At 38.0% G+C, this 26,713-nt stretch overlaps 1 protein-coding gene and 1 long non-coding RNA gene across 6 annotated transcripts; one reads left to right on the forward strand and one right to left on the reverse strand.

Moving 5' to 3' along the window:
* Window positions 1-931: 931 nt before the first annotated feature.
* LOC131326771 (BRASSINOSTEROID INSENSITIVE 1-associated receptor kinase 1-like) lies at window positions 932-6,681 on the reverse strand. Of its 5 annotated transcripts, none has more exons than XM_058359651.1 (7): window positions 6,324-6,681; window positions 5,082-5,214; window positions 4,871-4,948; window positions 3,721-3,864; window positions 1,426-1,479; window positions 1,228-1,299; window positions 932-1,133 (listed from the first exon to the last, which is right to left on the reverse strand). In XM_058359651.1, the coding sequence occupies exons 1-7, from the start codon at window positions 6,409-6,411 to the stop codon at window positions 947-949; spliced, it is 756 nt and encodes a 251-aa protein (XP_058215634.1). In that variant the 5' UTR covers window positions 6,412-6,681; the 3' UTR covers window positions 932-946. The 5 variants fall into 5 exon arrangements, with proteins under 5 accessions (XP_058215634.1, XP_058215636.1, XP_058215632.1 ...); XM_058359653.1 differs by having other exon boundaries at window positions 4,871-4,942; window positions 6,324-6,677; XM_058359649.1 differs by having other exon boundaries at window positions 1,426-1,497; window positions 6,324-6,677.
* Window positions 6,682-17,467: 10,786 nt separating this feature from the next.
* LOC131326915 (uncharacterized) lies at window positions 17,468-18,611 on the forward strand. Its single transcript, XR_009200131.1, has 3 exons — window positions 17,468-17,587; window positions 17,959-18,096; window positions 18,425-18,611. It is a non-coding gene; the product is annotated as an uncharacterized LOC131326915 (long non-coding RNA).
* Window positions 18,612-26,713: the final 8,102 nt, after the last annotated feature.

Consider the following 26,713-nt stretch of genomic DNA (forward strand, 5'->3'; position numbering starts at 1 on the left):
TTAAGTAGTGGGCACCCTATACTCCTTGCACCAGGTGAGGGTTCAAACTAAGTTAAGTTTTGTTCAACCTCCACTTAAGAGGGTGAACATTATCCTTCTTCCTATTGGTTGAAATGGGGTGGATCTCATTACAAAGTGTGTGGATTCCACCACAAAATGATGTCATGCTTACCAAAAATTGTATTGCACGGATGGGACCTACACCATTTCAACCAATAAGATAAAGGGTAATGTTCACCCTCTTTTAAGGAGGGTGAACCAAATTGCACTCGTTCAAACCTCACCAGTCTCATCCCATTTCTCCTATATTAGAATAAGATTTGTCTTGTAAAAAACAAAAAAAAACTCATGAGAAACCAAAAAAAGAGAGTCCAAAGTCGGGGGGGGGGGGGGGGGGGGGGGGGGGTGGGCGTGGCCACCCCATCTCCTACACAACTCCGCCGCTGAAAGCTTGAGAAATTAAAATCCAACCAAGTGATATCCAAAAAATCAAAATACGGGAAGAAATATATATATCTAATTTAACCATAGGCAAGCATCAGAGATACATAAAATTCTCGACTATAAGTTAAAAAAAAAGAGGATAATAACAAGTGAGGGAAACTTTTGTATATCACGGGTATAGGAGTGGTGGTGGTCTCCCCCTCCGATTCGTTTTCAATTTTTTGGCCACTTTTCGAGCATACTTTGATGATTGGCTTCGTTCATTTTGTAGAGCTAGGCGAGAACATTAGTCTTGCCAAAAGTCATGTTCATCGGACTTTAGTCGATACATGATCAGCACACGTGAAAATTGCAGAAAATCAAAAATCGGGTCCAAAAACACACTGAATCGCAACCTAGTTTTTGATTATTTGCAATTTTCACATGTGCCGATCATGTATGTACTAAATTCCGATGAACATGATTTTTGACAAGATTAATGTTCTCGCCAAGCTCTACAAAATTAACACAGCCAATCATCAAAGCGTGTTCGGAAAATGACCGAAAAATTAAAAACGGAACGGAGGGGGCCACCACCACCCCTCCTATCCGTGTGAAAGTATAACAAACCTCGAGAAGTCGATTGTGGTGAGGGCGGAAGTGGAGGAGGTGGAGCAGCCGGAGGAAATACCAAATCATTATTTGCAAAACTGAGAAATGGAAGTATAAGTGTTACTTCTCAGGATAACTCTAGACGAGTCACCAACTTGACTACAATTTAAAAAGATGGTACATGCAACAAACCTGGTGTTATTAAAAAGTGAAAACGAGCCATTAACTGGGATTACGCCTGTCAAACGATTGTTTGATAGATCACTGCATTCCACACGGAAGTAAACCAGTCAAAACTTATGGAAAAAGAAAGATAGGAAACATTGACAATATTCATCAAAAGAAGAAAAAAGTACTCCATTGAATTATAGACCCCAGCTTGGTACTCACAGGACTTCAAGTGTTGGGATCGTAGTCAATGACAAAGGAATATTTCCAGACAAACTGTTGTTGTTGAGCCGCCTAGCATTGAGAGAATTAGGTGGACCAGACATCATATCACCGCGTTCCAAGGGACGCCGTTGACTCACAGACACAAAGGGTGGATGCACATAACAAATGCTGACATATATATATATAATCAGAGAGAAGAGAGCCCTCTCTGCTAATAATCTTATTCAAGAGACAGTGTACGTGGAAATAAATAGTACATACAACATGCACAATTGCACAAAACAAAAGCAAGATATTTAGAAAATGAAATATGGGATAACTATCAGATTGTTAATCACCAGTTTTAAAAGCTTAAGCTATTAGAGAGATAACTTTCTTATTTATACCTTCAAAATGCTTCCTCACGTGTAGCCAAATTCTCCTCCATAAGCTGGTTAAACACGTGTAAACATTTTAACATTAGGTAGACGGTGAGGTTCAAACAAAGGATCTATTGCGTGATTTGATACCATATTAGATTGTTAACCACCAACTTTTCTAAAAGTTTAAGATATTAAAAAGAGGAATAACTATATTGTTTATATCTTCAACAATAACCAAGATCTAAGATTGGCATACGGTATTTGTCGCTAGCTATTGAATAGCTTCATAAACATCGTTGGGCTCATTTCCTAATAGCTTAACCTTTTGGGACTACTGGTAGTTTAACATGGCATGAGAGCTCAAGTTGCGAGTGAGTCTTGGGTTATAGCTAGTCTCTCTATTTACATTTGTTTCCCATTTGCATTTTGGTTTTCCCTTTGCATTCGTTCGCAGTATGTATTATTGTTTGCATCTCCACGAGCAAGATGGGGTTGCAGGTGAGGGAGGTTGTTGAATACTAGATATACATTGTTGGCCCCCATTTCTAATAGCTTAAACTTTTGGTACTATTGGTTACTTAACACTAACAAGTGCTTGATCTTTTCTTTGTAGGTAAAAAAAATAAAGTTTCACATAGAAAAGGAGATGAGAAGGAACCACAAGAAGTAAAGAAAACGAAAGGAGATTTGCCTGCACATCAATTCAAAACTTGAAAATAGTGAACACAATCTAAAACGAAGCAAAAGAACTATTCACACATTAGATCATTCAGCAATACCATATTTGTAACCCAATAGGTAGTCATGGAGAGAAGAGTACAAGTGGTACAACCAACAATTTTAGTGCATTGATACTTCAAGTGAAACTAGGGCACCAATGACTTGCTTTCACCCATACTTCAAATGTGTAGAGAATACACAATTAGTACGGCAAAATTAAACCGGATGTTATCTCTTAGCCATTACTCTGCTTGCACACTTGCATGCACGTACGCATATATTTTGCTGAATCAAGAAATCAATTCTCCATATATTTCTCAGCAAAATATCTAGCCTTGGTAGGCCCTACACTATGCAGCACTGACACGGACACGCGACATGACACCGACACACCAATTCTAAAAAATTGGAGGACACGTGCGACACGTTAGGGGACACGTTTTAAATAACATATATGTATACAATCATATGTATAGAAACCTATTTCTATGAATATAACACCACATATAGCTTGAATCTCATATATGATCACATTATTCACAAAAGCATTCCAACAAAATGTGTTTCATCATCTATATGTCTTTATAATCGGTAAACTATCATGTGTTACACAAAGAAGAAAGACTTTTCTAAGTTTTAACAAGAGTCTTAACCATTTCATAAACACCGTACCCCGACATGTCTTGCGAGTGTCTTGAGAGTATGCGAATCATTTTTTAGAATTTACCCGGAGTGTCCAAACCAAAAACATTGAGAAAAAGTAGGACACTTCGGATTTGAGTGTTGGACACATGTCTTGAGAGTGTCGGTGTTCGAAAAGTGTTTGACACCGGCCGGTACGTGGACTCCGATGAAGTCCGTGCTACATTATATGTCCTATGGCTTTGTCTCAATAAAATATCTAACGGAGATCTCTTGAGTCTTGTCCATAATGAAATTTACCATCTTATGCCTCACTATGAGTGGCCTATTCCAACCAAACTGGCAATATCCTGGGCTGAATGACCAGTCTTCTACTCTAAAGCAGGTAAGGAAGTAACATAACACCTGAGATTAAAATCTCTAAGAAATTACCGAAATACAGAAACAATTTCTCTACATCAATATAGCAAAATATCAAACAACATACAAATGCAATGAAAGTATGTTTCACCAGAAGGGTTGTATTTCTAATGTGAGAAATAAAAGACAAAGGATGCGTAATGCATACAGGAAGCGTAATTTCTGGAGATTGCCCAACGATTTCGGGATGGGACCACTCAAATTGTTGAGATAAAGATCCAAGCTCACCAATTTTGTCAAATTCCCGAGCTCATTAGGAACTTGTCCACTTAAATTGTTAGCGAAAAGTTCCCTGTGACAGAAATAAAGTCATTGAAATAAAGTCAATGACAGGGGCATGCAAAAAGCCAGATAGTCAATTAAAAAGAACATATAACAAAGGAGATGGCTTCTCTCACTCCAGTCCCCAAAGTGGTCTGAAGATGCTATTGGAGGTCTCGTTTTGATGATTCGGGCGTTACCTATCGAAGACTCCGTTGTGTAAATCATCCATGAAAGAATATCAGATTGTTCCGACAATTGTAAAATTAAAGGTCTGCACTTACATTCCACATTCAAGTCTAGATGTTCAATATTGACATGCTGTTAGTAGGAGCGAAATTGAGCAATATAGCAAGCTAAAATTAACTACAAGGGCAATAGGAGAGGCTACAGCCGTCACCAATAAAAAGCCCACCATTTTCACTGATAAACTAACACGAGAAACTCGTACAAAACAAAACTTCTTTCTAGTGGTTTTCTCCTTCATCATCATAAAAAAGAGGCACATTAAGATGCCCCTAAGTCACGAGCGATGGAACTCATGATAAACTCGTGTGAGGCAAGTCATGACTGATGAAGTTGTAAATGACTCCATAAGCTACAATGCTTACCCGAAAAGTAAAATTGAAACATACAAACTCAAAGCACAATAACATGCCCAAGTCAATTGTTCCTCTACAGGAAGAAGATGATGAATATTAGTGTAAAGTATTTTTAATTAGTACAAAGAGCATGTTCAAAATTGTCAATACTTGTATGATGACTATACGTCCAGATAGAGAAATCTAGGAAATACAAGTAAGGCCAAGAGCTCGTCAAGTACACAGCACAGTGAAACGTTCAATACATAATTCAGGAACTACGCTGGTGAAGCACATAATATGTGTTACGAATTAGGGTCTGGTAAATACGAGAGAGAGAGAGAGAGAGAGAGAGAGAGAGAGAGAGAGAGAGAGAGAGACCAAAAGAATTATCAACTAATATCACCAAAACAGATACGAGTGAAACCACTTTTCCTACAACAAAGTAATACTTACAGGTACTCCAAACTTCGAAGGTGTGCAAGTTGTGGAACGAGTTGCCCAGTTAAATTTGCATTCCCAAGATCACTGAGGCTTACAAAAATGGAAAGAAGATTTGTCATCACACTAACCACAATGAAAATACAAAAGCAACAAGAGTTTCAAGTATCAAATGACATAACCAGCTTGTGGATCACAAGAATTGTTGAACGAGTTAATAGCGCACACTCTTGTAACGTTGTTTTGAGAGTTGCACGTGACATGGAACCATCTGCAGTGACTGGCATTTGTAGGACCCCAGCTTTGTAAAACGTTGTTAGGATCAACTAAGTTGTTCTTCAGCGCATTCAAAGCATTGCCTGCTCTTCATGAAAGAGACAAGTCATTGTATTCTCATCAAGAAGACGAAATGATCAACCAAAACATTTTCTGAGGGTAGTTAAGCGGCTAAGTTGTTTGACAGCCTAGCAGTCACGCCAAAAAAAGGGCTGCGTTATACCAATGTCTACCCGAACAATTCAATAGAACACACAGATGTTTGACACACAGATGTTTGGAAACGATGAATCCTTGAATTACTTTATACTGGTTAAATGTACATACATGTGTATTTTTGTTTTCAGATTCCATGAATCAAGTCAAATTTGGTTAGTACAAACATAACAACAGGGGTATTAATAAGAAAGAACTTCAACATGCTACACAAAACTAGGTAATATCATTTTTTTCTGAACACATACAAAAATAGCACTCGTAAGGCCTTGAATAAATAGAACCATCAGTGAGTGTGTACGATGCCACGATGGTAAGAAGCAGACCCTCTTAAAATGACACTCAACTTGTGGAAAACCCATTTTGGAGTCTCACGCAATTGATCAGAGGCGTTTTAAAACATGTTTTTAAGAGTTTCAGTAAAACATCAACTCATTCGGATATTGGTAAGGGCATGATCGGTATTTGTCTCTAAATTTGACCGGATAAAAACTGAACGAATCGATCAAGCTCTTACCTATCCGAATGAGTTGATTTCTTACAAGAAATTCTTAAAAACATGTTTTAAACAAATTGAACGGCTCCGATTATTCGCATGGGGCTCCAAAAAAAAAAAAAACGTATATATACATACATATATATATATATATATATATATATATATATTATTAGTCCACATTGTATATATTCACACACGTGATGTGTCCCTGCTGTGTCTGTATACCCATTTTTTTAAAATTCTCGTGTCCATATCCATTTCTGTTTTTGTTCTACATAGATCCTATTAAACAAAGCTTTGAAATCACATAATACGCTGTGTTATAAATTAGGGAAATTAAGCGATGTAAACAAATAAAAATGCACGAACTTGTGACAAATTGGGACGGATGGTGTATAACACACAAATGAACGGCAAAAATAACTGGTGAAAATCAACACAAAAACGAGGCCAAGGGAACAAACAATCAGTACTCACGTTCGATGTCGCCGGAGGCTGGTGATAACCGAGAAGCCACCAGAATTAGGCAAATACTAGTAGTAAAAGAAGAGGCCCAGACCGCCATCAAGATAATACCCCTCCGCCTCTTCCCCCCACCCGCTAAAAACCTCACTTCCGAAATTAACCACACTTAAACGCAGTACACTAGAAGTTAAATTTCACATTTCTAAAAGAAAAGCTAGAAAAACCGTAATTGGCCCTAATTCCCGAAGGAAATTGGAAGCCATTAGACGCGGACATTGGGAGACTGAACAGGAATAGTAGTGGTAGTCGTAGTCAGAGATTAATAGCAAGGGAATGACTGGAGCTGAGAGAGAGAGAGAGAGAGAGAGAGAGAGTTCTAACGGTACGTGAGGAAGGGGGGAAGACGTTTCAAAAGTCGTTGTCGAAGACGTTTCAAAAGTCGTTGTCGAAAAGTCGTTGTCGAAGACGTTTCAAAAGTCGTTGTCGGCGACGACCCAGGACAACAGACCCTACCCCCTAGACCGAAAACACAACTACTGGTTGGATCCCTCTGACTTGTCTTTTCAGTTCCTGGGAGGATACATACATCATACATGCCTACCAACCACGTCCACTCCTTTCGTATATGCGTGGGCCTTACACATTTAATTGTGTGATGGACTCCACACATATGTGAGATGGAAGTGGTTGGTAATGTACTCTAGACAATTTTAGGGGCGAAATGCACAGTAGATGTGGGAGTGCAAGCATGAAAATGTCTTTTAAAAATCTCTCCAACAACTTTTTTTTTTTTTCCCCAAAATGGCACGAAATTTTTGATTGCAAAGCTCCATTACACGAAGTTAAGGACGGTTATCCTATCGCAAAAGATCAAATAACCAATCAGGAGACGTAACTTTTCAAGTACTAATACCAGAACCGCTCAAACCGGAGGCGGCTAACGTGTGGGCTATTGGCCGTCCTTCGAACACAAAAAACTCACAAACCCGGAACTTCTCCACTTCACGCCATATATCTTCAGTAATGACTTCAACCTCTGTGTTGCATTGTCTCTTCTTTCCTGCCATTTGCTCAATCTGTTAAGAATCTCCTTCCACAACAATGGACTCCATTGTCTGTACTTTCCTGCCATTTTGCATAATCTGTAAAGAATTCCCTTCCACAACAATGGACCCCATTCCCAGCTCTGAAGCTGTAGAGACCCGTAAATTCATTTTATAATTTTATTGTTTTATAAATGGAAAAGTGATGGATTAATGAGAATATTGTAGTTGGGGGTCAAAGTGTAAGGAGTTGAAAGTTATGGGTGCTAGTGTAATTTGTGCATGTGTGTGCCGTGTATATGCCTGGGAAATTTTTTTCCCTTTTCACTTTTTTTTTTCATCTCTCTCCCAGCTCTCTCTCGGCTCTCTCCCTCTCTCTTGCCCTCTCACCAAATTTCACTCCAATAACCCAAAACCCACTCAACACAACCTTCAAACATTCATCCTCTACGCGTATTGTGGTCCGTATTTCACCGGTTGGAGCTCGGTGGAGTCGTATTGCTCTCGGTTTCGATTTTCGGAAGCTAGGGCTTGAAATTCTTGTGGGTTTCGTTCTTCGGCCTCGAGGTAGGGATTCTACCTCTCAATATATGTAATAGAAGTGCTCTCCTTGCTTGAAATCGTGTCTATTGTTGTTGTTGTTGTTGTGGTTGGATTTCTTGAAATCTGCAGAAAATTTGCTCGAACACCCATTTGTATCGATACTGCTCTTCTCAGTATCGATACAGGAATCTCTGGAACGGCTTAGGTTACTGTCGTATCGATACTGATTAAATCAGTATCGATACAATCGGTCTCTGGAAGTTTTTAAGGCCTGTTGTATAGATACTGAAATTCATAGTATCTATACTTCAATGCCTTAAGGCTAAGTTTTGTTTCTTGTTCCGACTCCATTGTCTTGACCCCCGATCGCTTCTAACTTGTTCCAAACGTCACCAAATCACTCCATAACACTATCGATCATATTCGTTGAGTTCGTTGAGTATCTTTGCAACCCTCGCCCCTTGTTTGGTATAATTGGACGTTGATTTCCATATGGACTTTGATTAAATTGAAATGACACGTTATGTGAGTAAGAGATTTTTGGACACTTATCGACACAACGAGAACATTTGGGGCCCATCGACGGGTGGGTGCCTGGCAGGGGATATCAGGGTCCCATAATTAGCCTGGCAGGAGCTTATGCTCATAATGATCACTCAAGGCCTAACCTTCTCGGTGGGCGCTTGGCAGGGGATATCGGGGTCCCATAATTAGCCCGGCAGGAGCTTCGGCTCATGACACTTAACGTGAAGCGATATTGAACACATGGAGAGTGAAACGGTTAAAGATTGAGGTGTATACCAAATTTCATACTGAGTTTGTCGGATTGTTAAGCCTCGGTTATTGCCTATTGTGTGGTCTGTATCTCGTTCTTCTTTGTGATCATCCTTGCATTTCTCTTGCATATAATGTTAGCGTAGAATTTCCTACTGGGCTAGTGTAGCTCAAGCCTATTATCATTTTCAGGTACTAATACAAGACAATAGCGTGCATGCTTGGAATGCCTGGATGTGATCATTATTTTGAAAGCTATCGATTGAGGAGTTACTTAGGCATCTTTGTAAATCTCTTTGAAGATGTATTTGTAACTTTATAGTAAATCTTTTGACTATGGAATATTGTAACCTTTAACTCTTGAATATTCAGTACTTGCGTTAATTTGGGCCTCGGAGCCGAAGATGTAATATTTTGGGAACGCTACTTCATTTTGGTTATCGTACAAATTATGACGAGATTTTATTTATGGAAATCATTTATATTTATGTTAAAAATCGAGGGTGTGACAGAAGCAAAGAACAGCGCGCCTCGGCATGCCAAAGCCTCAGCGCAAAGAGCAGATGACACAACCCCAAATTCACTGATCGAGCCGCGATAAACCTGTCATTGCCATCCTGAATCACAAAACCTGCAACCCCCTTTGGTCCCTCATCTCAATTGGCCCATGTCCCATCAAAATTAACCTTGACTCGTCCAGTGGCTAGGGGCGTCCACCTATTTTCCACAACCATTGCGATCTGCCCCAACTGCCCCCCAGACTCCTCTATACTTTCACTTGCCTTGACAAATTGTGTAAAAACTTTATATCCATCTCAAAACCAAATGGCAACGAGAGGAGAGGTCCCAAGTATTATTAAGTTATCACCCATTCTATTCCCAAACAATGTGGGATTCTATTTTTTTAACACCTCCGCCTCCCTAACCGCATGTTGAGGATTTGGATTTCCCCCATTGAACACCACATCAGTTTGACACTTCCATATTCTCCATGACATCATTGGAATCAAAATCAGCATAGAGTCTCCTCCCTCCCTCTTCCTTTCCAGCGATCAATCACATAATCAAACCAAGCAAGAATAGAAGAACTTTCAAACAAATACGGAACACACCCGATCGGTGACATCCTCCACATGGTATGAGCAAAACGGCAGTTCAAAAACAAATGTGGGAAAGTCTCACACTCATCAGTACTACACATTGGGGCACAACGAATCCTATGTAACTTTCCTCCTAAACAAATTGTCCTTAATCGCTACTATCCCATTAATTGGTACACTTAAACACAAAATGTTTCAATTTATTCGGTATTCAAAGAGACCAAACTTTATTCCATTCTTTTTGTCATCATTCCGCATGCTCGACTCCCCTTTCTCCCTACGCCTTCCACCACCTCGCTTCTGAATTGCAAGAGCTGATTCATACCCCGACCTGACTAATAAATCCCATTTGTCGTGTGATGCCACACCCATCGGTCTTTAACATCAGAACACGGTAATGGAATAGCCTGCACCACACTTGCATCCTCTGACTGTAGAACTGATTGCACAACCTCAACCTTCCATTGGAGTGTCACTGGATCAAATCACTGACCCACAAGTCCCTTCCCTCCGTTGACACCCCAAGTGGTTTATATCTCCCCTTCTTTGGAATCCATGGATCAGTTGCCACTCGCACACTCCTGCCGTTGCCCACTCTCCACCACACCCATCCCAAAGAACCTCTCTTCCATCTAAAATACTTCACCAAGTCCAAGATGGATTGGCGCTCAGGTTCTCTTCCAAGAAAGAAGAGTGTGGGAAATATTTGGATTTCAGCAATCTGTGAAGAATGGTCCCTTCATTGGTCCTTGTTTGGCTAGTAAAGCTAAATTGAAGCTAGCCATATCACTAAAACCAAGTCCTCCACCTGACTTCTTCTTGCACAACCTCTCCCAACTCCCAAGCCATCCAATGCATCTTTCTTTGCCCTTTTCTGCCTCACCACCAAAAGGCAGCCATAGCCTTTGTATATTCTGAGCACAAACCTTCTGGAAGCCGAATATAAGACATTACGTAAGTCGGGTAGCCACAGCCACCGACTTGACCACCTTTCGTCCCACATGAGAGCACGAGCACGGAGAAAGAATTGAGAGAAGAAGCGTTGGTCATTTTGAAAGTTCTGAACCTAGACTACCATTAGCAGTGACAGTTTTTCGTGGGTCTATATTGATTATTGCCGATCGAAGAAAAATATCTTCTATTACCCAGTATATCATAAGCAAGAATGGGGTTTTTGTCTCCCCCTCAATAAATTTTCAGCGTCAACTGTGACACAACAATCCAGCAGTATGCATCAAATAATTGCATAGGATCCACATTGCTAAATAAAATACTTTTGGAATATCATGAGAGACCCACTGAAAATAAATTTAACAATAAAAAATTAGTCTAGGGTCCACTATAGAGAACTTGTAAATCAGTTAGTCCACTTCTAATGTTTGTAACCCCTCTAGTCCACTAATATAGTTTAGAAAGGCCTTAAGTCCACTTCTTTTAAAAAAGAAATTAAACCAAGCCAAAAATGCCCTCCTATATAAGTTGTCATATAGAAAGAAACCCTAGACCACAAACAAATCTAAAGCACAGCCTCCTCTCTCTCTCTCTCTCTCTCTCTCAAACTCATGGCCTCCAAGCTTCGCTCCCTAGTCACCGACCTGATGTCCCTTTCCGTGCCCACGATCGCCACCGTCACCGGTCACGCCTCTGCCGCCGACGATGGACGGGCTCATGATCTGGTCTGAGATCGAGAGCTCCAAGCTTGGTATGCCGAGTCCATCAACGTGGGCCATGCCAACCGTTGCCACGAGAAATGGGTAACAGTTTCGATTAAACAAAGAAAAGTGAGATTCTAGGAGCTTTGTCCGGTATTACCATGCCCCTCAATCATTCAAAATCAAGATAAAAACGTTTGTTAGTTAATTTGGTTTTGCAATACTAACAGTATTTCTACTTTTTCCATCCCTTGAAGTCCCCTAATCAAATCCTTCCCAACAAATCTCTCTCTTTCTCTCTCTAAAGAACCATCTGTTCATGAATGGAAGCAATCAGGAAACAAGCCACCAAGCTAATTGTTTATGACGACTTTTAGAGCCCTACTTTGATCCATGTAAGTTCTTGTCTTTGTAGATCCGTTGGAAAGTCTTAGTTGTTTTTTTTGATTTTTTTTTTCTATCGATTCATGGTGCCCAGGTGCACGAGGTCCACAAGAGGACGGTGAAGGTGGAGGCCATGGCAAGGTTGAGATCTCTGCCACGATCCGCAAGGTCGAAGGCGACAGCGATGGCGACAACCACCGTAAAGATCTGTTTCTATCTATTTTCCGTCCAAAAGAGCTGCCCCCGCCCTGAATAAATATATAAGGTTATATTTGTGCTTTTCATCAATCACTTACTGATTTGGTCCGCGCAGCGGCCTCTCCGACTTGCTTTTGATATATTTGGAGTTTTTTGAATAAATATATAACGTTATATGTGTGTTTTTTCTAGGGTTAGACATGCAAGGTTGGAACAGGTTGTGTTTTTCGTGTCACACAAAAAATATATTTTTGTGTGTTTTTGTTGTTATTTAATGTCTTTTTTTTAAACATTCTTAGTTAGAGAGAGATATAATAATATATAACGTTCTATTATAACATTCTAGATTAGAAATATTCTATGTTATTTAATAAAGAGAATATATAACGTTATATATGACCTTTTGTACCGTGTAACGTTATATATGAGCTTGTATTGACATAAAAAAAATATTTCAATTTGCATAGAGAACATATAACGTTGTATATGAGATTTTGTCTTGTAAAACTTAAAAAAAAAAAGAGGAACTAATAACGTTATATGTTCTCTTATTGAATAAGTCAGCGCAGTGGCCTCTCAAAAGCACATATGAATATATCCATATATGATTATATATGGTTATATAAGAATATTTATGACCATATGTACACACACACACACACACACACACACACACACATATATATATATATATATATATATATATATATATATATATGAGCTTGTATTGACATAAAAAAAATATTTCAATTTGCATAGAGAACATATAACATTGTATATGAGATTTTGTCCTGTAAAATTCAAAAAAAAAAAATAGAGGAACTAATAATGTTATATGTTTTCTTATTGAATTGGTCCACGCAATGGCCTCTCAAAAGCACATATGGATATATCCATATATTATCAGAAGCAAGTCGAAGAGGCCGCTGCGCGGACCAATTCAATAAGTGATGGACAACGGAGCATATAACGTTATATGTGAACTTCTGTCATGTGTAATATGTGTTTTTCCTAGGGTTAGACATATAATATTATATCTCATTTTTTAGATATATTAATGTTGTTTATGTTGTTTTGAATATGTATATATGTAGATATAGATGTTATGAGAATGCTATTCGAAGGTAGAAAATCACAAATTTTGAAAGATTCGATGAAGGTTTTGATGAAGAAACGGTAAAAAAATGAAGCTCGACCCCCTGTAGTCTCATCAACATTCAACTTGAGATTCAAGACGCGACTGAAAACAAGGATAATGGTGGCATGATATGTGAACATATAATGTTATTTTTTGAGATATATAATATTGTTAGAAAGATATGATGTTGTTTTGAGAACATATAATTTTATATGTTATGTTTTGTGAGATTTAGAGCTATAGAAGCTCAGATATAATATTATATATTCTATTTTTTTGAGAGATTTAGAATTACAGAAGCTCACATATAATGTTATATGTTTTGTTCTATTTTTTTGTGAGATTCAGAGGTGCAGAAGTTCAAATATAATATTATATGTTCTGGTTTTTTTTTTTGCAATATTTAGATATTCAAAAACTCATATATAATGTTATATGTTTTGTATGGATCAACATATAACGTTAAAGACTAAAAACAAGAAAAACCAAAAATAAATGTTGCATGTTAGAAAATTTTTGCCACATATAATGTTGTATGTTAGGAAATTTTTATCACTCATATAACGTTAAAAAATCAATACAAGAAAAATAGGAAAAAACAAAAAGAGAAATTTGTCACAAATATAACGTTAAATGTTAAGTGTAGCCGGTTCAATAAAAAAATCGAGAAAAATGAAAAAAATACTTTTTTTGTTACACATATAACGTTATATGTTGCGTGATGCAGCGGCGACGGTGGTGGTGGCCGCGGCGGCAGCGGCAGTAGTGGTGGTGGCCGCAGCGGCGGCGGGTTGATTGCAACAAAAACAAAAAAAAATGAAAAATATATATTTCCGTGTTAGCCAAACAAGGCCCTTGTTTCTTAGATGGGGTATTTTTGTCATTAAAATTATTAGTGGACTTAGTCGGTTATGAAACTTAGAAGTGGACTAGATGGGTTTGGAAAGTGCTATAGTGGACTTATGGAAAATTCTCCCTTTTAACAATGCAACGTCATAAATACAAAAATCCTAGAAAATGGGCCGGTATTTGGTCTCCCTCTTCCTTAATAGATTTTCGACTGTGACACAAAACATGCATCCAACAATATGCATTGGGTAATTAAACTCGAGTAGCACCCATACAAGCACGGAGCTAATTAAATACGTTTTTAGAATATTGGGAGGAATCCGTTAAAAAAAATTCCATAATGCAACGCCATAAATAATAAAAAAGAATCGAATCAAGCTTGAAGGGAGTTTTGATCTCCCTCCTCATCAATAGGTTTTCGGTTCTATCTAGGACACATCAATCCCAGTAGTACTGAAAAAGAGAAATCACAAACCTATGCATCGAACAACCTGCACAGGATGCACAGATCGAGCTAAACATATTCGATTTTGAAGAATTTTATGTTAGAAAAATAGCCCACGTATGACTTGGAGCATGTGATATAAATGCCTTGCTCTCACATAATGCTGTGGATACCATTATTGACTTCCACTTCCACCGACATGATAAGCTCTTTCGGTCAGTATTTTTGGAGTTAATGTGTTTGCTGTTAATTTTTTCCTATTAGTGTGGCCCACAAGCCTCCGCATTTTGTGCATGTGGGACTCCACTATCAGATAAGCCAATGAAGTGATATGGTTCATTATGATAACTAATTAGAATTATAGATGAAGGAAAACTCTTGATAATAAAAGAGACTTTGATGGACTATGTGTCTTTTAATAATTATCTCTAAGGCCCTCTTCTCTCATCTATAAAAGGTAGAATACTCACCCCTTATTACTACGATTTTTCCATAAATTAAAGTACTGGGGTATTCTAGAAAAGTAGAGACAGAGAGAAGAAGGTGAGCCAAGAATTAAGGTGTTTTTAATTAAGGGGTTTGTTTTCTCTAATCACGATGGCCAACAAAGGTACGCTATTTATTGTTCTTGAGATATGTTGAATTCAAGATCCTGTTATATCTGTTTTTGGCATAATAGTTTTAATACAGATATAGATTTACAGTAGCGCGATGCAAAAGGCAATATCAAATGATTTAAGGCCAGACTTGTGGCCAAGGGTTTCACTCAGAAAGAAGGCATTGACTATAAGGAGACCTTCTCTCCTGTGTCAAAGAAGGACTCACTTAGAATCATCTTGGCCCTAGTAGCTCATTATGACTTAGAGCTGCATCAGATGGATGTGAAAACCGCTTTTCTGAATGGTAGTTTGGATGAGGATATTTACATGGAGCAACCTGAAGGATTCGCAATAAAAGGGAAAGAGCATTCGGCATGCAAATTAAAGAGATCCATATATGGTCTTAAACAAGCTTCCAGGCAATGGTACTTAAGGTTAAATGATACCATTACCTCCTTCGGATTCAAAGAAAATGTTGTTGATCAGTGCATATATCTGAAGGTCAATGGGAGTATGTTTATCATTTTGGTACTATATGTGGATGATATTTTGTTAGCTAATAATGACCTTGGTTTAGTACATGAAACTAAGGGATATCTCTCGAAGAACTTTAAGATGGTTGATATGTGAGGCAGCTTATTATTGGCATAGAGATCTTTAGAGATCGATCTCGAGGATTGCTAGGACTGTCTTAGAAGGGCTATATTAACCGAGCTCTATATAGATTCAATATGCAGCTTTGCTCAGTAAGTGGTGCGCCCATTGTCAAGGGTGACAAATTTAATAAAAGTCAGTGCCCAAAGAATGACTTAGAAAGAAAGCAAATGGATGAAATTCCATATGCATCAGCATTAGGGAATCTGATGTATGCCCAGACTTGAACTGGACCGGATATTAGTTTTGCAATAGGGATGTTGGGCAGATATCAAAATAATCCAGGAATAGAATATTGGAAAGCAGTGAATAAGGTTATGAGGAACTAAGGACTTTATGCTTACTTATAGAAAATCGGATCATTTGACATGATGGGATACTCGGATTTAGATTTTGTTGGTTGTCTCAATAGCATAAAGTAAATATTATCGTTTATTTTTTCTTTCTGGTAGATGCTGGAGCAATCTCATGAAATGTGTGAAGCATTCTATAGCTTACTGCTTCATAGATAATGGAAATCGAGTTTGTTGCGTGCTTTGAGGCCACATATCATGTTTATAGTTGCGGAACTTCATCTTTGGTCTTGGTGTTGTCGACTCAATTGTCAGACCGAATGAAGATTTATTGTGATAATTTCGCTACTTTTTTATTCTCTAAGAATGTCAAGTATTTAAGTGATTCCAAGCACATGGAAGTAAAGTACTTGGTTGTTAGAGAATGAGTCCAGAAACGACAAGTGTCAATTAAAAATTGACTGACTACTACTCTTATGATTGTTGATCTATTAATGAAGGATTGTCACCAAAGACTTATAACAAGTTGTCAGGATGAGTCTTTGAACAACCCTTGATTGAGTGGTTATTGTGCATGACACTGTTTAGCGCAAATAAAAGTTTGTTTCTAATTTTCCTGTTTCCAATTATGCGTGCACATATTATTTTGGATTATATTCAACAGGAAATGTCTTGACAAGACAAATTACAGGGGCTTTAGGCATTACAGCCTAAATAATGATATTTTTCCTATTATGGACTTGGTTAGTGAAGGTTATCAATGGTGTGGTGCATAGAAGGGAATATGGCATGGTGATATACAACCGCTATGACTCACATTGGTGGTCTGAATTAATCACAGTATTGAAGTTTCTAATTGGTTTGAACCTATTGGCTGTTTTAAATCCGTGATCACGTGTCAAAGTTTTTAGTGTGGAGCCCACTCGAGTCGTTTTAAACAAATGCATATTTTGAAGAAATACACTTTGCATCACAATCGGCTTGATGTGCCAAGTGGGAGAATGTTAGTTTTTTCCTATTAGTGTAGCCCACAAGCCTCCACATTTTGTGCATGTGGGACTCCACTATCAGATAAGCCAATGAAGTGATATGGTTCATTACGATAACTAATTAGAATTATAGATGAAGGAAAACTCTTGATAATAAAAGAGAGCTTGATGGACTAGGTGTTTTTTAATAATTATCTCTAAGGCTTTCTTCTCACCTCTATAAAAGGTAGAATACTCACCCCTTATTCCTACGATTTTTTCATAAATTAAAGTACTGGGGTATTCTAGAAAAGTAGAGACAGAGAGAAGAAGATGAGCTAAGAATTACGGTGTTTCTAATTAAGGGGTTTGTTCTCTCTAATCACGATGGCCAACAAAGGTACGCTATTTATTGTTCTTGAGATGTGTTGAATTCAAGATCCTGTTATATCTGTTTTCCACATAATAGTTTTAATACAGATATAGATTTACATTTGCTTCCCACCGTGATAGGTTGGTGTGGACTGATGGCTTATAAATGGAAATGGTCCCTTTCTGCCCATGATGGTTTTTCTCAGTCTATTTCTCATCCTCTAAAGTTACAATGAGAATACTAAAGAATGGGTCAAGATCGATGTTAGGATCGTCACAAACACGTATACGATTTATGAGTATAAAACAGTAAAGAATCAACACAGAAATATACGTGGTTCTCTAAAACTGGGTAAGTCCACGAGAGCAAGAGCGGCTGCTGTTCTTTATTATCACAGTATAAATTAAGGTTTACAACATAGAGTATTTATAACTACTCTATTCTAACCCTAACCGGATTTGGCTTGTATCCCAAAAGTACCCTTGTACAATACCGTACCATACCGTAGCCCCCGCACCCCCAAATTACAGAACGTCTGGGCCTTCAACCCAGTCTACTTTCATCGGCGATTTCTAGAACTCCTTAGTATCTCTTCATACTTAACATATGAGCCACACAATTCTAACAATTCGAGAAATCATTCTCCTCAAGAAGTGTCTAGATTATGCAATAACCTATTGGATTCAACATGGTTATGCTAAAATGAATCCATGGGGTAAAAGGCCTTCGATCAACTATTGAATCACTTTAATGCATGTACTGACGAATTCAGGTACATAAAATTATGCTCGTATAATTTCCGCACTATGTGTAATAGATATGTGAAAATCTTGATAGTTCTAGATCCTAAGAATATTGGGTGTTAATTATCTAACACCATAATGTATTTTTACATGCTGTATCAGAGTACTTGTTTAAGAACATCATGTTTTTTTTCCCATTATTATGATGAACGTAAATGCTTTTCTAAATATATATATATGGGTACATTATACATATATAAATGTTAGAATCTATTGAAAATAGAACTTGATAGATGTATGTTAACGATTTGATTTCTGCCACAAACCATTTGCAACTCTGTTGATCTTGGAAACTAGATCTGAGATTGAATGATGAACATACAAAAATGGCTGGTGTAGCTAGAAATATCATGACAGTGTAGGAGAGGATGCTCTCTGTTTATTGGCCAAAGAAAGTCATGGACACTTTTGTAACCACGTTGGTAAAGGAGAGATTAAGCCCTAGTATTTTGTCTATAGACATTGAAAGAGTTCTTTTAGAATCCAACAGTAAGATGATGGAGTAAGTGGGTATGTTATCATAGAATCGTTCTAATGTGCATTGACATGTTTAATTTGAGTGTACCTGAAATTATGCGGAAGCATTCAATCTACTCTAACTACACTTAGAGGAGGGGGTGAATAGGAGTTTTGATTAAAAAAAAATTACCAATTTGAAAGTAGATTCACTGATTAAAAATTAATAGAGATGAACGGGTTGATTATCGATTAATCCAAACCTAAACTCAAGTAGTGCAGTAAAATAAAATTGATACGAAAGACGCACGATTTACGTGGAAAAACTTAGAGTCCTAAATAACCCTAAGCTAAAACTACGGCCTAACACTACTGATTTATTCTATTAATAAAACAGAAGTACAGATTACGAAATAATAAAATCCTTACCCAAGTCTTTACCTATTCTCGCCAATCTCTGATGCTACCCGAGCTTCTTCAAGATCCAATAGATGCACCACGGACTTTACACCCAATCTCCGGATTCAACCGGCTCCGAATCAATCTCCAAAAGATTCGGCCACAGCAGCAAATGACACAAAGAACCAAGAAACAGTGAATGGGTGAATGATATGATGTGAATGTGATCTAAACAACCCAAAAGCTGTTCGAAGCAAAAACTCTTGGGGCAAGAAACGAACAGTGCGTAATGATCTCTTGTCGTGCAACCCTTTCTTTTTCTATGGATGAAAAAAACTCTCTAGTTGGCTACTTCCCTATGGATGAACAACCCTTTGTTATACTTATGTTTTCTCTCGACCGAAAATTTTTTACTAATGCAAGTATGGAAAGTAAATTTTCAAAGGACTTTTTCCAAAAGACAAACGTGCAATTTTGTTTTACTCTAAAAGGAAATCTCTAAATGATAATGACGTTAATATGGAAAACGTATTTTTTTTGGAGAGTTTTATAGGAAAGGTAAATTTTTTGAATCTAGGAAATAATATGCATGATGTGCTAATGCTTATTACCTCTCACGCAATTGGATTGATTTCACAGCTGTCAACTTGGCGCAAATAATGGGAGGAGTATCGAACGAGAAACTATCCCTAATTAACCTACCCATTACAATCAAACGAAGTTAATATAACTTTGACACCAAAAGAGGTTTTGAACAACCCCAGAAAGTGCCAAAATATCTAACAATAGCAATCACATAATGTTTTTTTTTTTTTGGCCGTTTATGTTAATTGGCTTTATATGGGGTGGTTCTTTCGGGTGGTGCTATGGTGTCCCCGGTGGATTTGGAGACACCGTAATAATTGGCATGACCTGACCATTGGGAGCATAACTATAACCATTCAGTGGCATAACCAAGGTATAACAAATTCCCCAAATTTTCCCTGATACTTAATGTAACGACCCTGATTTTCGGTAAATAAAAATTTTGTTAAATATGTAAATTTTATTTTAATTACTTGGATTTCTTTAAAAAAATCCATTTTTGTTTCTAATAATCCGTCATAATTAGATTTGAGATTTATAAAATTATATCTTTTCGTCCCGGACAATTTAGTCATTTTCTAAAGACAAGTATGCTTATAAAAGCGCTTGTATATTTTCCTAACGAGTTAAATAAAATCTTTAAATTTCATTTTCTTGACTAGAAATCCTACATGGCAAGTAGAATTAGTTTTCAACCGGTTAGTTGGAGAAGCCAAACTACCTAGTTCCTTTCTCTTTCATCATTTGGTTAATAACCGCTAGGGAAACTTGTAACCGTTGGGTAATAGAGTTTTAATGGCCAATAAAGCTTTGATGTGACAAATCAAGAAAAGAATCTTGGGTCATGTCATGTCAACCTTACTTTTTCTTTACCCTTTGGTCCATTATTGTTAGGGGAGATATTACCTATTGGATAATAGTAACTAGTCTACTAATATATATATATATATATATATATATATATATATACGGGGCGGTTCCGGGGACACCTAAAAAAACACCTCATAGTTCCTGATCAAATTTTGATGATCCGAACCACTCAATGTGATCAAAACGTGATTTTAAGGGTAACTATGAGAAATCAGCAAAAAAAATGACCGGGAATGGCTTGATCCGACCAGTTTCAAACAGTTTTTTATTGAATGGTTCAAATAAAAACTGCTCAAATCAAGCCTTTCCCGGTCATTTTTTTTGCTAATTTCTCGCGTGCACTCTTAAAATCACATTCTGCACACATTGAACGGTTCAGATTATAAAAATTTGATTGGGAACTATGAGATTGAGATTTGGGGTGTTTTTTTAGGTATTTTTTTTTTGGTGTCCCTTGAACCGTCCCGATATATATATGTGACAAGACTAGTCACATGGGAATCTTATACCATGGGAATCTTGTACCTTGCTTCCAAGAAGTCAACCTTGTCATTTCAACCTTTCATGTCAACTTTACTTTTTCCTTACCCATTCGGTAACAAATGTTAGGGAAATTATTATCCCTTGGTTAATAGATATTAGATTTGCCAAGTGTATATACATATATATACAACTTGATAAGACAAGTCATAGCCATCATTTTGCTTCCAAAAGAAGCAAGACTAGCCATGCCATGCATGCACACCTAGGTCATAGCCTTAAGCCTAATTATTTAGGTTTTACTTTCCTAGATATATGTATATATGTACTTATATATATTAGGCACATGGGAGAGAGAGAGAGAGAGAGAGAGAGAGAGAGAGAGAGAGAGAGAGAGAGAGAGAGAGGAGAAAGAGGCCAAGAGAGAGGGAGGAGAGAGAAGCCGAAAGAGAGAGAGAGAGAGAGAAAGGTGCATGTGTGTGCTTTGAGGTTTGTACATTTGCACAAGCTACCTCTTTAGCCCTATTTTAGCCTTAAGTCCAATTGACTAGACAACTCATTCTAGTCAATTTCTAGCATAGAATCCTAGCCCTAATCATCCTAGATTTGATTCCAATGTAGCCTTTAATCATCCTAGAAATTGACTACAACCTAGACCTATGAATGACTAAACATGGAAGGCTATGCCTTAGCCTAATCAAACCCTACCCTAGACTTATAAGACTTGCCAACTTAGACTATGATCACCTAAATTTACCTAGAAAGCCTAAGATCCTACTTGATTTTATAGCCTTATGCCTAAAGATTGGATTTGACAAGTCATGAAACGCTTTCAATCATGATTTGCCCTTTTAACCATTGGACAATATTTGCTAGGAAAAATTTTATTCATTGGGTAATAGAAGTTAGTTTGGCTATAAATAGCACCCCATCTTTGCCATTCAACTTACACCTTCACCCATTCAACTTCTCTCTCTAGAATCCTTGTGTTCTTACTTTGTTTTTCCTAGTTCTTCCTTGTTCTTGAGTTCTTCCTAAGTTCTTCAAGAAACTCATCCTAGGCCGCCACTAAACCACCCTTCGATCCATAAAGATTAAGTAGTTTAGTCAAGATCTAGTTTCGAGGGAAACCTTTCTCTTTCGAAGCTACCGGAGGCCAACCGTAGGAAGTTACTCCGCCCAAACACCAACTTACTGTCCGTAGTTGTCAACTACTGCCAAGAAGAAAGGTAGAGTCCTATATACGCTATCTCTAAGTATACGTAGAGTCCCATATATGCTATCTCTAAGTATACGTAGAGTCCCATATACGCTATCTCTAAGTATACGTAGAGTCCTTTGTCCACTAAACTCAAAGTATAACGTAGAACCGTATGTTGGAAGTATAAGTAGATTCTCCGTAGATAAGGTTATCTATTTTGAAATGCATGATAGTTAGTAAACTTATTTTCGCTAATGGAAGTATGAACTTGTTGGAATACTCGACTTTTACTCTAGTAAACATGTGTTGTTTTGAATTTCCAACAAAGGAAGAAAGAACGATTTTCGAAAGATAAGACTTTATCGTTGACAGAAGTATTCGTATTTTGATCTTTAGATGATTATGAGCATGTGTTATGAATTGTTTGCATCACTTGTCTTGTTGTAAAGCATAAGTGATTTTCACTCCAAAGGCGTCCGTACATGTGGCGTTATGCTTTAGGCGGTGATTTGAGCATGATTTGTAATATAGAGTTGGATGATCTTGCTAGTTTAGTTTCAAGATTACAATGAATGATTTATGATTACGTATGTGAAAAGTCCTACAGCGGAGTCGTTGCATGAAAACGAGACACAGAAATCGAGAAAGTAGAAATATGGCACCTAGGGTGTGTTAATGGCTAGGTATGTTTTGAAACCGCAATGTGGCCGGACGTGGTAGCCCATTGTGTGTAAGAAAACCCGCAATGTGGCCGGACTTGGTAGCCATTGTGTGGATTTGTGGAAACCGCAACGTGGCCGAACTTAGTAGCCCGTAGTGTGAATGAAAACTCTCAATGTGGCCGGACTTGGTAGCCCATTGCGTGGATTGTGAAAACCATAATGTGCCCGGACTTGGTAGCCCATTGTGAAGATTGCCAATGGGGCCGGACGTGGTAGTCTCATTGGTAATACGGCTTGGTTATCCGCGGAGAGGAGCCAATGCAAAGTTTTACGTGCCAATGGGAACCCGGCGCGGCGGAACCATTGTGAGGATACTCGGGAGACCGGCGCAGCGGAACCGAGGTTTGGGTGTGTTAAAAATGATTTTGGAAAAGTTGATATGATTATGAAATGTGGAAAATGGTGACACGGTCTACGAGGAGTCGCGTAGGAGAAACTTGAAAAATCATGGACACCAACGTTAGTTGAATATGAATGCGGATGTGCCACTGTCAACTGTTTTGTCGCATATGTATGAACTATGTGGAAATCATTGAATTTATGATCGTTTGTTCGTAAGTTAAGGGTTAATGGGTATGAGTTATTCTATTGAGCTCTCATAGCTCACGGTGTTACCTTTGGTGACCCTGACATATTATATTGGTGGCAACGCCGGTATAATGTGTCAGATCTTATAGATGAACAGGGTGAACTCTACACCTTGGAAGCTTTTGGAGCTGAAGAGCTGGCTAGGATGGAGGAGCAGGCGGAGCTGTAGTTTGGAACCCTAGTTTCCCCTCCCTTTTGAAATGAAAGTACTCGTATGAAGGTTATGATGTAATAATGAGCCAGACTCTATTTAGATATTCAATAAAATTGTCTATTTAACGTTTCCAAAATTCGGGGCGTTACACTCAAAAAACCGGTTAAAAAAAAGAAAACCCTTTGCCCCGCCTCTTAACCATGGTTAAAGGATTTTTTTCCCCTACAACCATGATCCTGTACATCTTTTCTCCATCTTTTCCCTCTAATCCCTCTTTAACCTTAACCCGTTCATCTCCTCATCTCCCACTCCCACTCCCACTCCCACCCAGAAAGAAAACCCACTGCCCCACATTCCCTCCTCTCCCCACCTAACATCCAACCTGTGGACATCACCGCCAACACCAACTGGAGTCTAGGCCGCCATCGGACATTCCGGATTCGATCTAGATCAAAGACCGGCCGAGATTCTGATGCTGAAGCTCACCCACACCCACCTCCAATCCAATATTTGTGTTTAGGTATAATCTTACTCCCTGTTTTATTTTTTGAGGAAATTTATTTACGGCCCCCATTATTTGTTGAAATCTGAAAATTTGTATTAGATCTTGTATAGTTGTTGAAATTTAAAATTTGTGTTCGTTGTTGTATTGGTACGAGCCCAGATCTGGAATTGGTTGTTGAAATATTGAATTTTGTGAAGCTCGTTGTCTTTGAAATCGTAACCCGTTTTACGAGTTGTACAACCAAGTAGAAGAGATGTTGAAACCTTGTCCACATTGAGTTAGGAAGTTAGGGTTTTGTTGTGTGGTATTGATATATGGAGTTGTTAAGTGGGTTTGTTGTATTGAATTGGTTTCATGAGATTGGCAATGGCTATTTTTTACTATTGTATCAGTATTTGTTTTCAGAACATGGAATGCATGAGGATTTTGTGAGAGGTTGTGGGCGTGCAAATAAGTTAGAGCTGATTTACATCCCCTAGGATTTACATCCCTTAGTTTTAGTTGATCAGACTATTTTTGCCAACGTTTGATTTCGGATCCATGTTGTCTGAGTTATGGTTTGAAATTTGTGATTTGTGGCAATATAAGGGAAATGGAAACATAGATTTGTGGGTCAGTTTTGGGAAAGAAAGAAAAATGGCACAAAAAAATGCTCGAGTTGATACATCAAATCTCTCACCACCATAGTTGAAGTTCAAATCAACAAAACATTAGTGAGTTAGTTAGTGCTTAGAAATTGTTAAACGTATAAAATGTTTCAATTCCTAAGTTTGAAAATATTTGAAAATCAATTGTTTATTTCTTTTTTAATCCAACTATTAAACCAGTGTTGCTTGAAATGTAGAGGAAAAAACATTTGGTCATCTATTTGAGATGTCTTCCTAACTATTGTTGATCTATGTGTTATGATATTTGTTGTTACACTATTTGATCACACAAACCCATATATGTTGTTGGTTAAGGTGTTTGCATATATTTTTAAAATAAAATGTATTGTTGATTCTGTAGTATAAGTGTGACATATTGTGAGATATAGGAATGGTGTTTGTGGTCCATTGATACTTTAGTCTTACTGTTGTCCAAATAATAATCAAACAACTGATCGATTGGTTTAAAAATTTTTGTCTTTGAAGTCTATCATGTTTGTGTTGTTTTGGTGACATAAGTCTATTGGAAACCCATTTAGAAGGCATATGAGCTGTACCGAAATAGATGTATTAGATGATTATCACTAATTATCATTATGAAGTCAACAATTGTGTAAGTCACTTTAGTTATAGTTCATGTCATGTGTATGTAACCTACTTCACCCATGTATGTAAGTAGTGTTGTGGATTAAAAGTTGTGGCAATGTGGTTTATTATTTAGGTGTGATGGAAACTCCCAATAGTAGTACCAACAGCAAGGGTGTGAAGGTAGATTCGTGTGATTGGGAATCGAATTCCGACTATTGTCGTAATAGTTCGGATCCTAATAGTTCGGAAGATTCACAAAGGAGTAATACATTCAAAGAGAATGATGTGGATGGGGAAAGGGAAGGGGAAGGGTCAGCTTCCAATGTAGATGATAGTTTTCATTTGCTCACTGATACGGAGATTGTGGTAATGACATTTGTTTCTGAAGATGAGGCTAGTCAATTCTACAATGCATATGCGAAGGCAATTGGTTTTAGTTTATGCAAATATAAAAGTAGACGACAAACAGACAATGAAATGTATGTAAGGTGGAGGGTTTGGGTTTGTTCTAGGGAAGGTCAAAGAAACAAGAAGCACTTAGAACGCACTAATTGGAAATGACGTCATAGAGCTGAAACAAGAACTGGTTGTGGTGCTAAACTTCGGGTTTGCGGTATGAGCTCAACCGTGACAAATTACGTTGTCACAGAGTTTGTGAATGCCCACAACCATCCCTTAGCAGCACCGCAATGTGTTCCTTTTCTGCAGTCGCACAGACATGTGGGTGATGCAAACAGAGCTCAGGTAATGGCCATGCGCAATGTAGGCATGAAGGCAGCCGAGATTAGTCTAAGGGATTCCATAATGTGGGGTTCACTATAAAATATTTGCGCAACAAATTGCATAGTAGTCGTAAAGAAAAAATAAGAAATGGGGATGCTGAGGGTGCATTGGGATACTTGGCTGCTCAGGTTAGCACTAATCCGTTATTTTTCTTCAAGTACACTGTTGATGAGGATGATCGGTTGGAGACACTATTCTGGACAGATAGGAGGTCTCAGATGGATTATGCTACATTTGAAGATGTATTAGTTTTCGATACGACCTATCGAACCAATGCTTACAAGAAGCCATTTGTTATATTGGTGGGTGTGAGTAATAATTTTACGACGACTATATTTGGGTGTGCGTTGTTGTCGAAGGAGACGGAGGATACGTACAATTGGGTTCTTTCAACATTTCTGGAGGTTATGGATGGTAAACGGCCCATCTCGATAGTAACAGATGGTGATTTGGTGATGCGAAATGCAATTAGAAACATTTTTCCAGATGCAAGACATCGCCTATGTTCGTGGCATTTGGAGCGAAATGCTGCTAAAAATGTTCACACACCGGAATTTGTATCTGACTTTACCACTTTGATGCAAATGGAATGTGATGTTGAAGAATTT

This window comes from Rhododendron vialii, chromosome 5a (genome assembly GCF_030253575.1).
Source record: "Rhododendron vialii isolate Sample 1 chromosome 5a, ASM3025357v1".
NCBI lineage: Eukaryota > Viridiplantae > Streptophyta > Magnoliopsida > Ericales > Ericaceae > Rhododendron > Rhododendron vialii.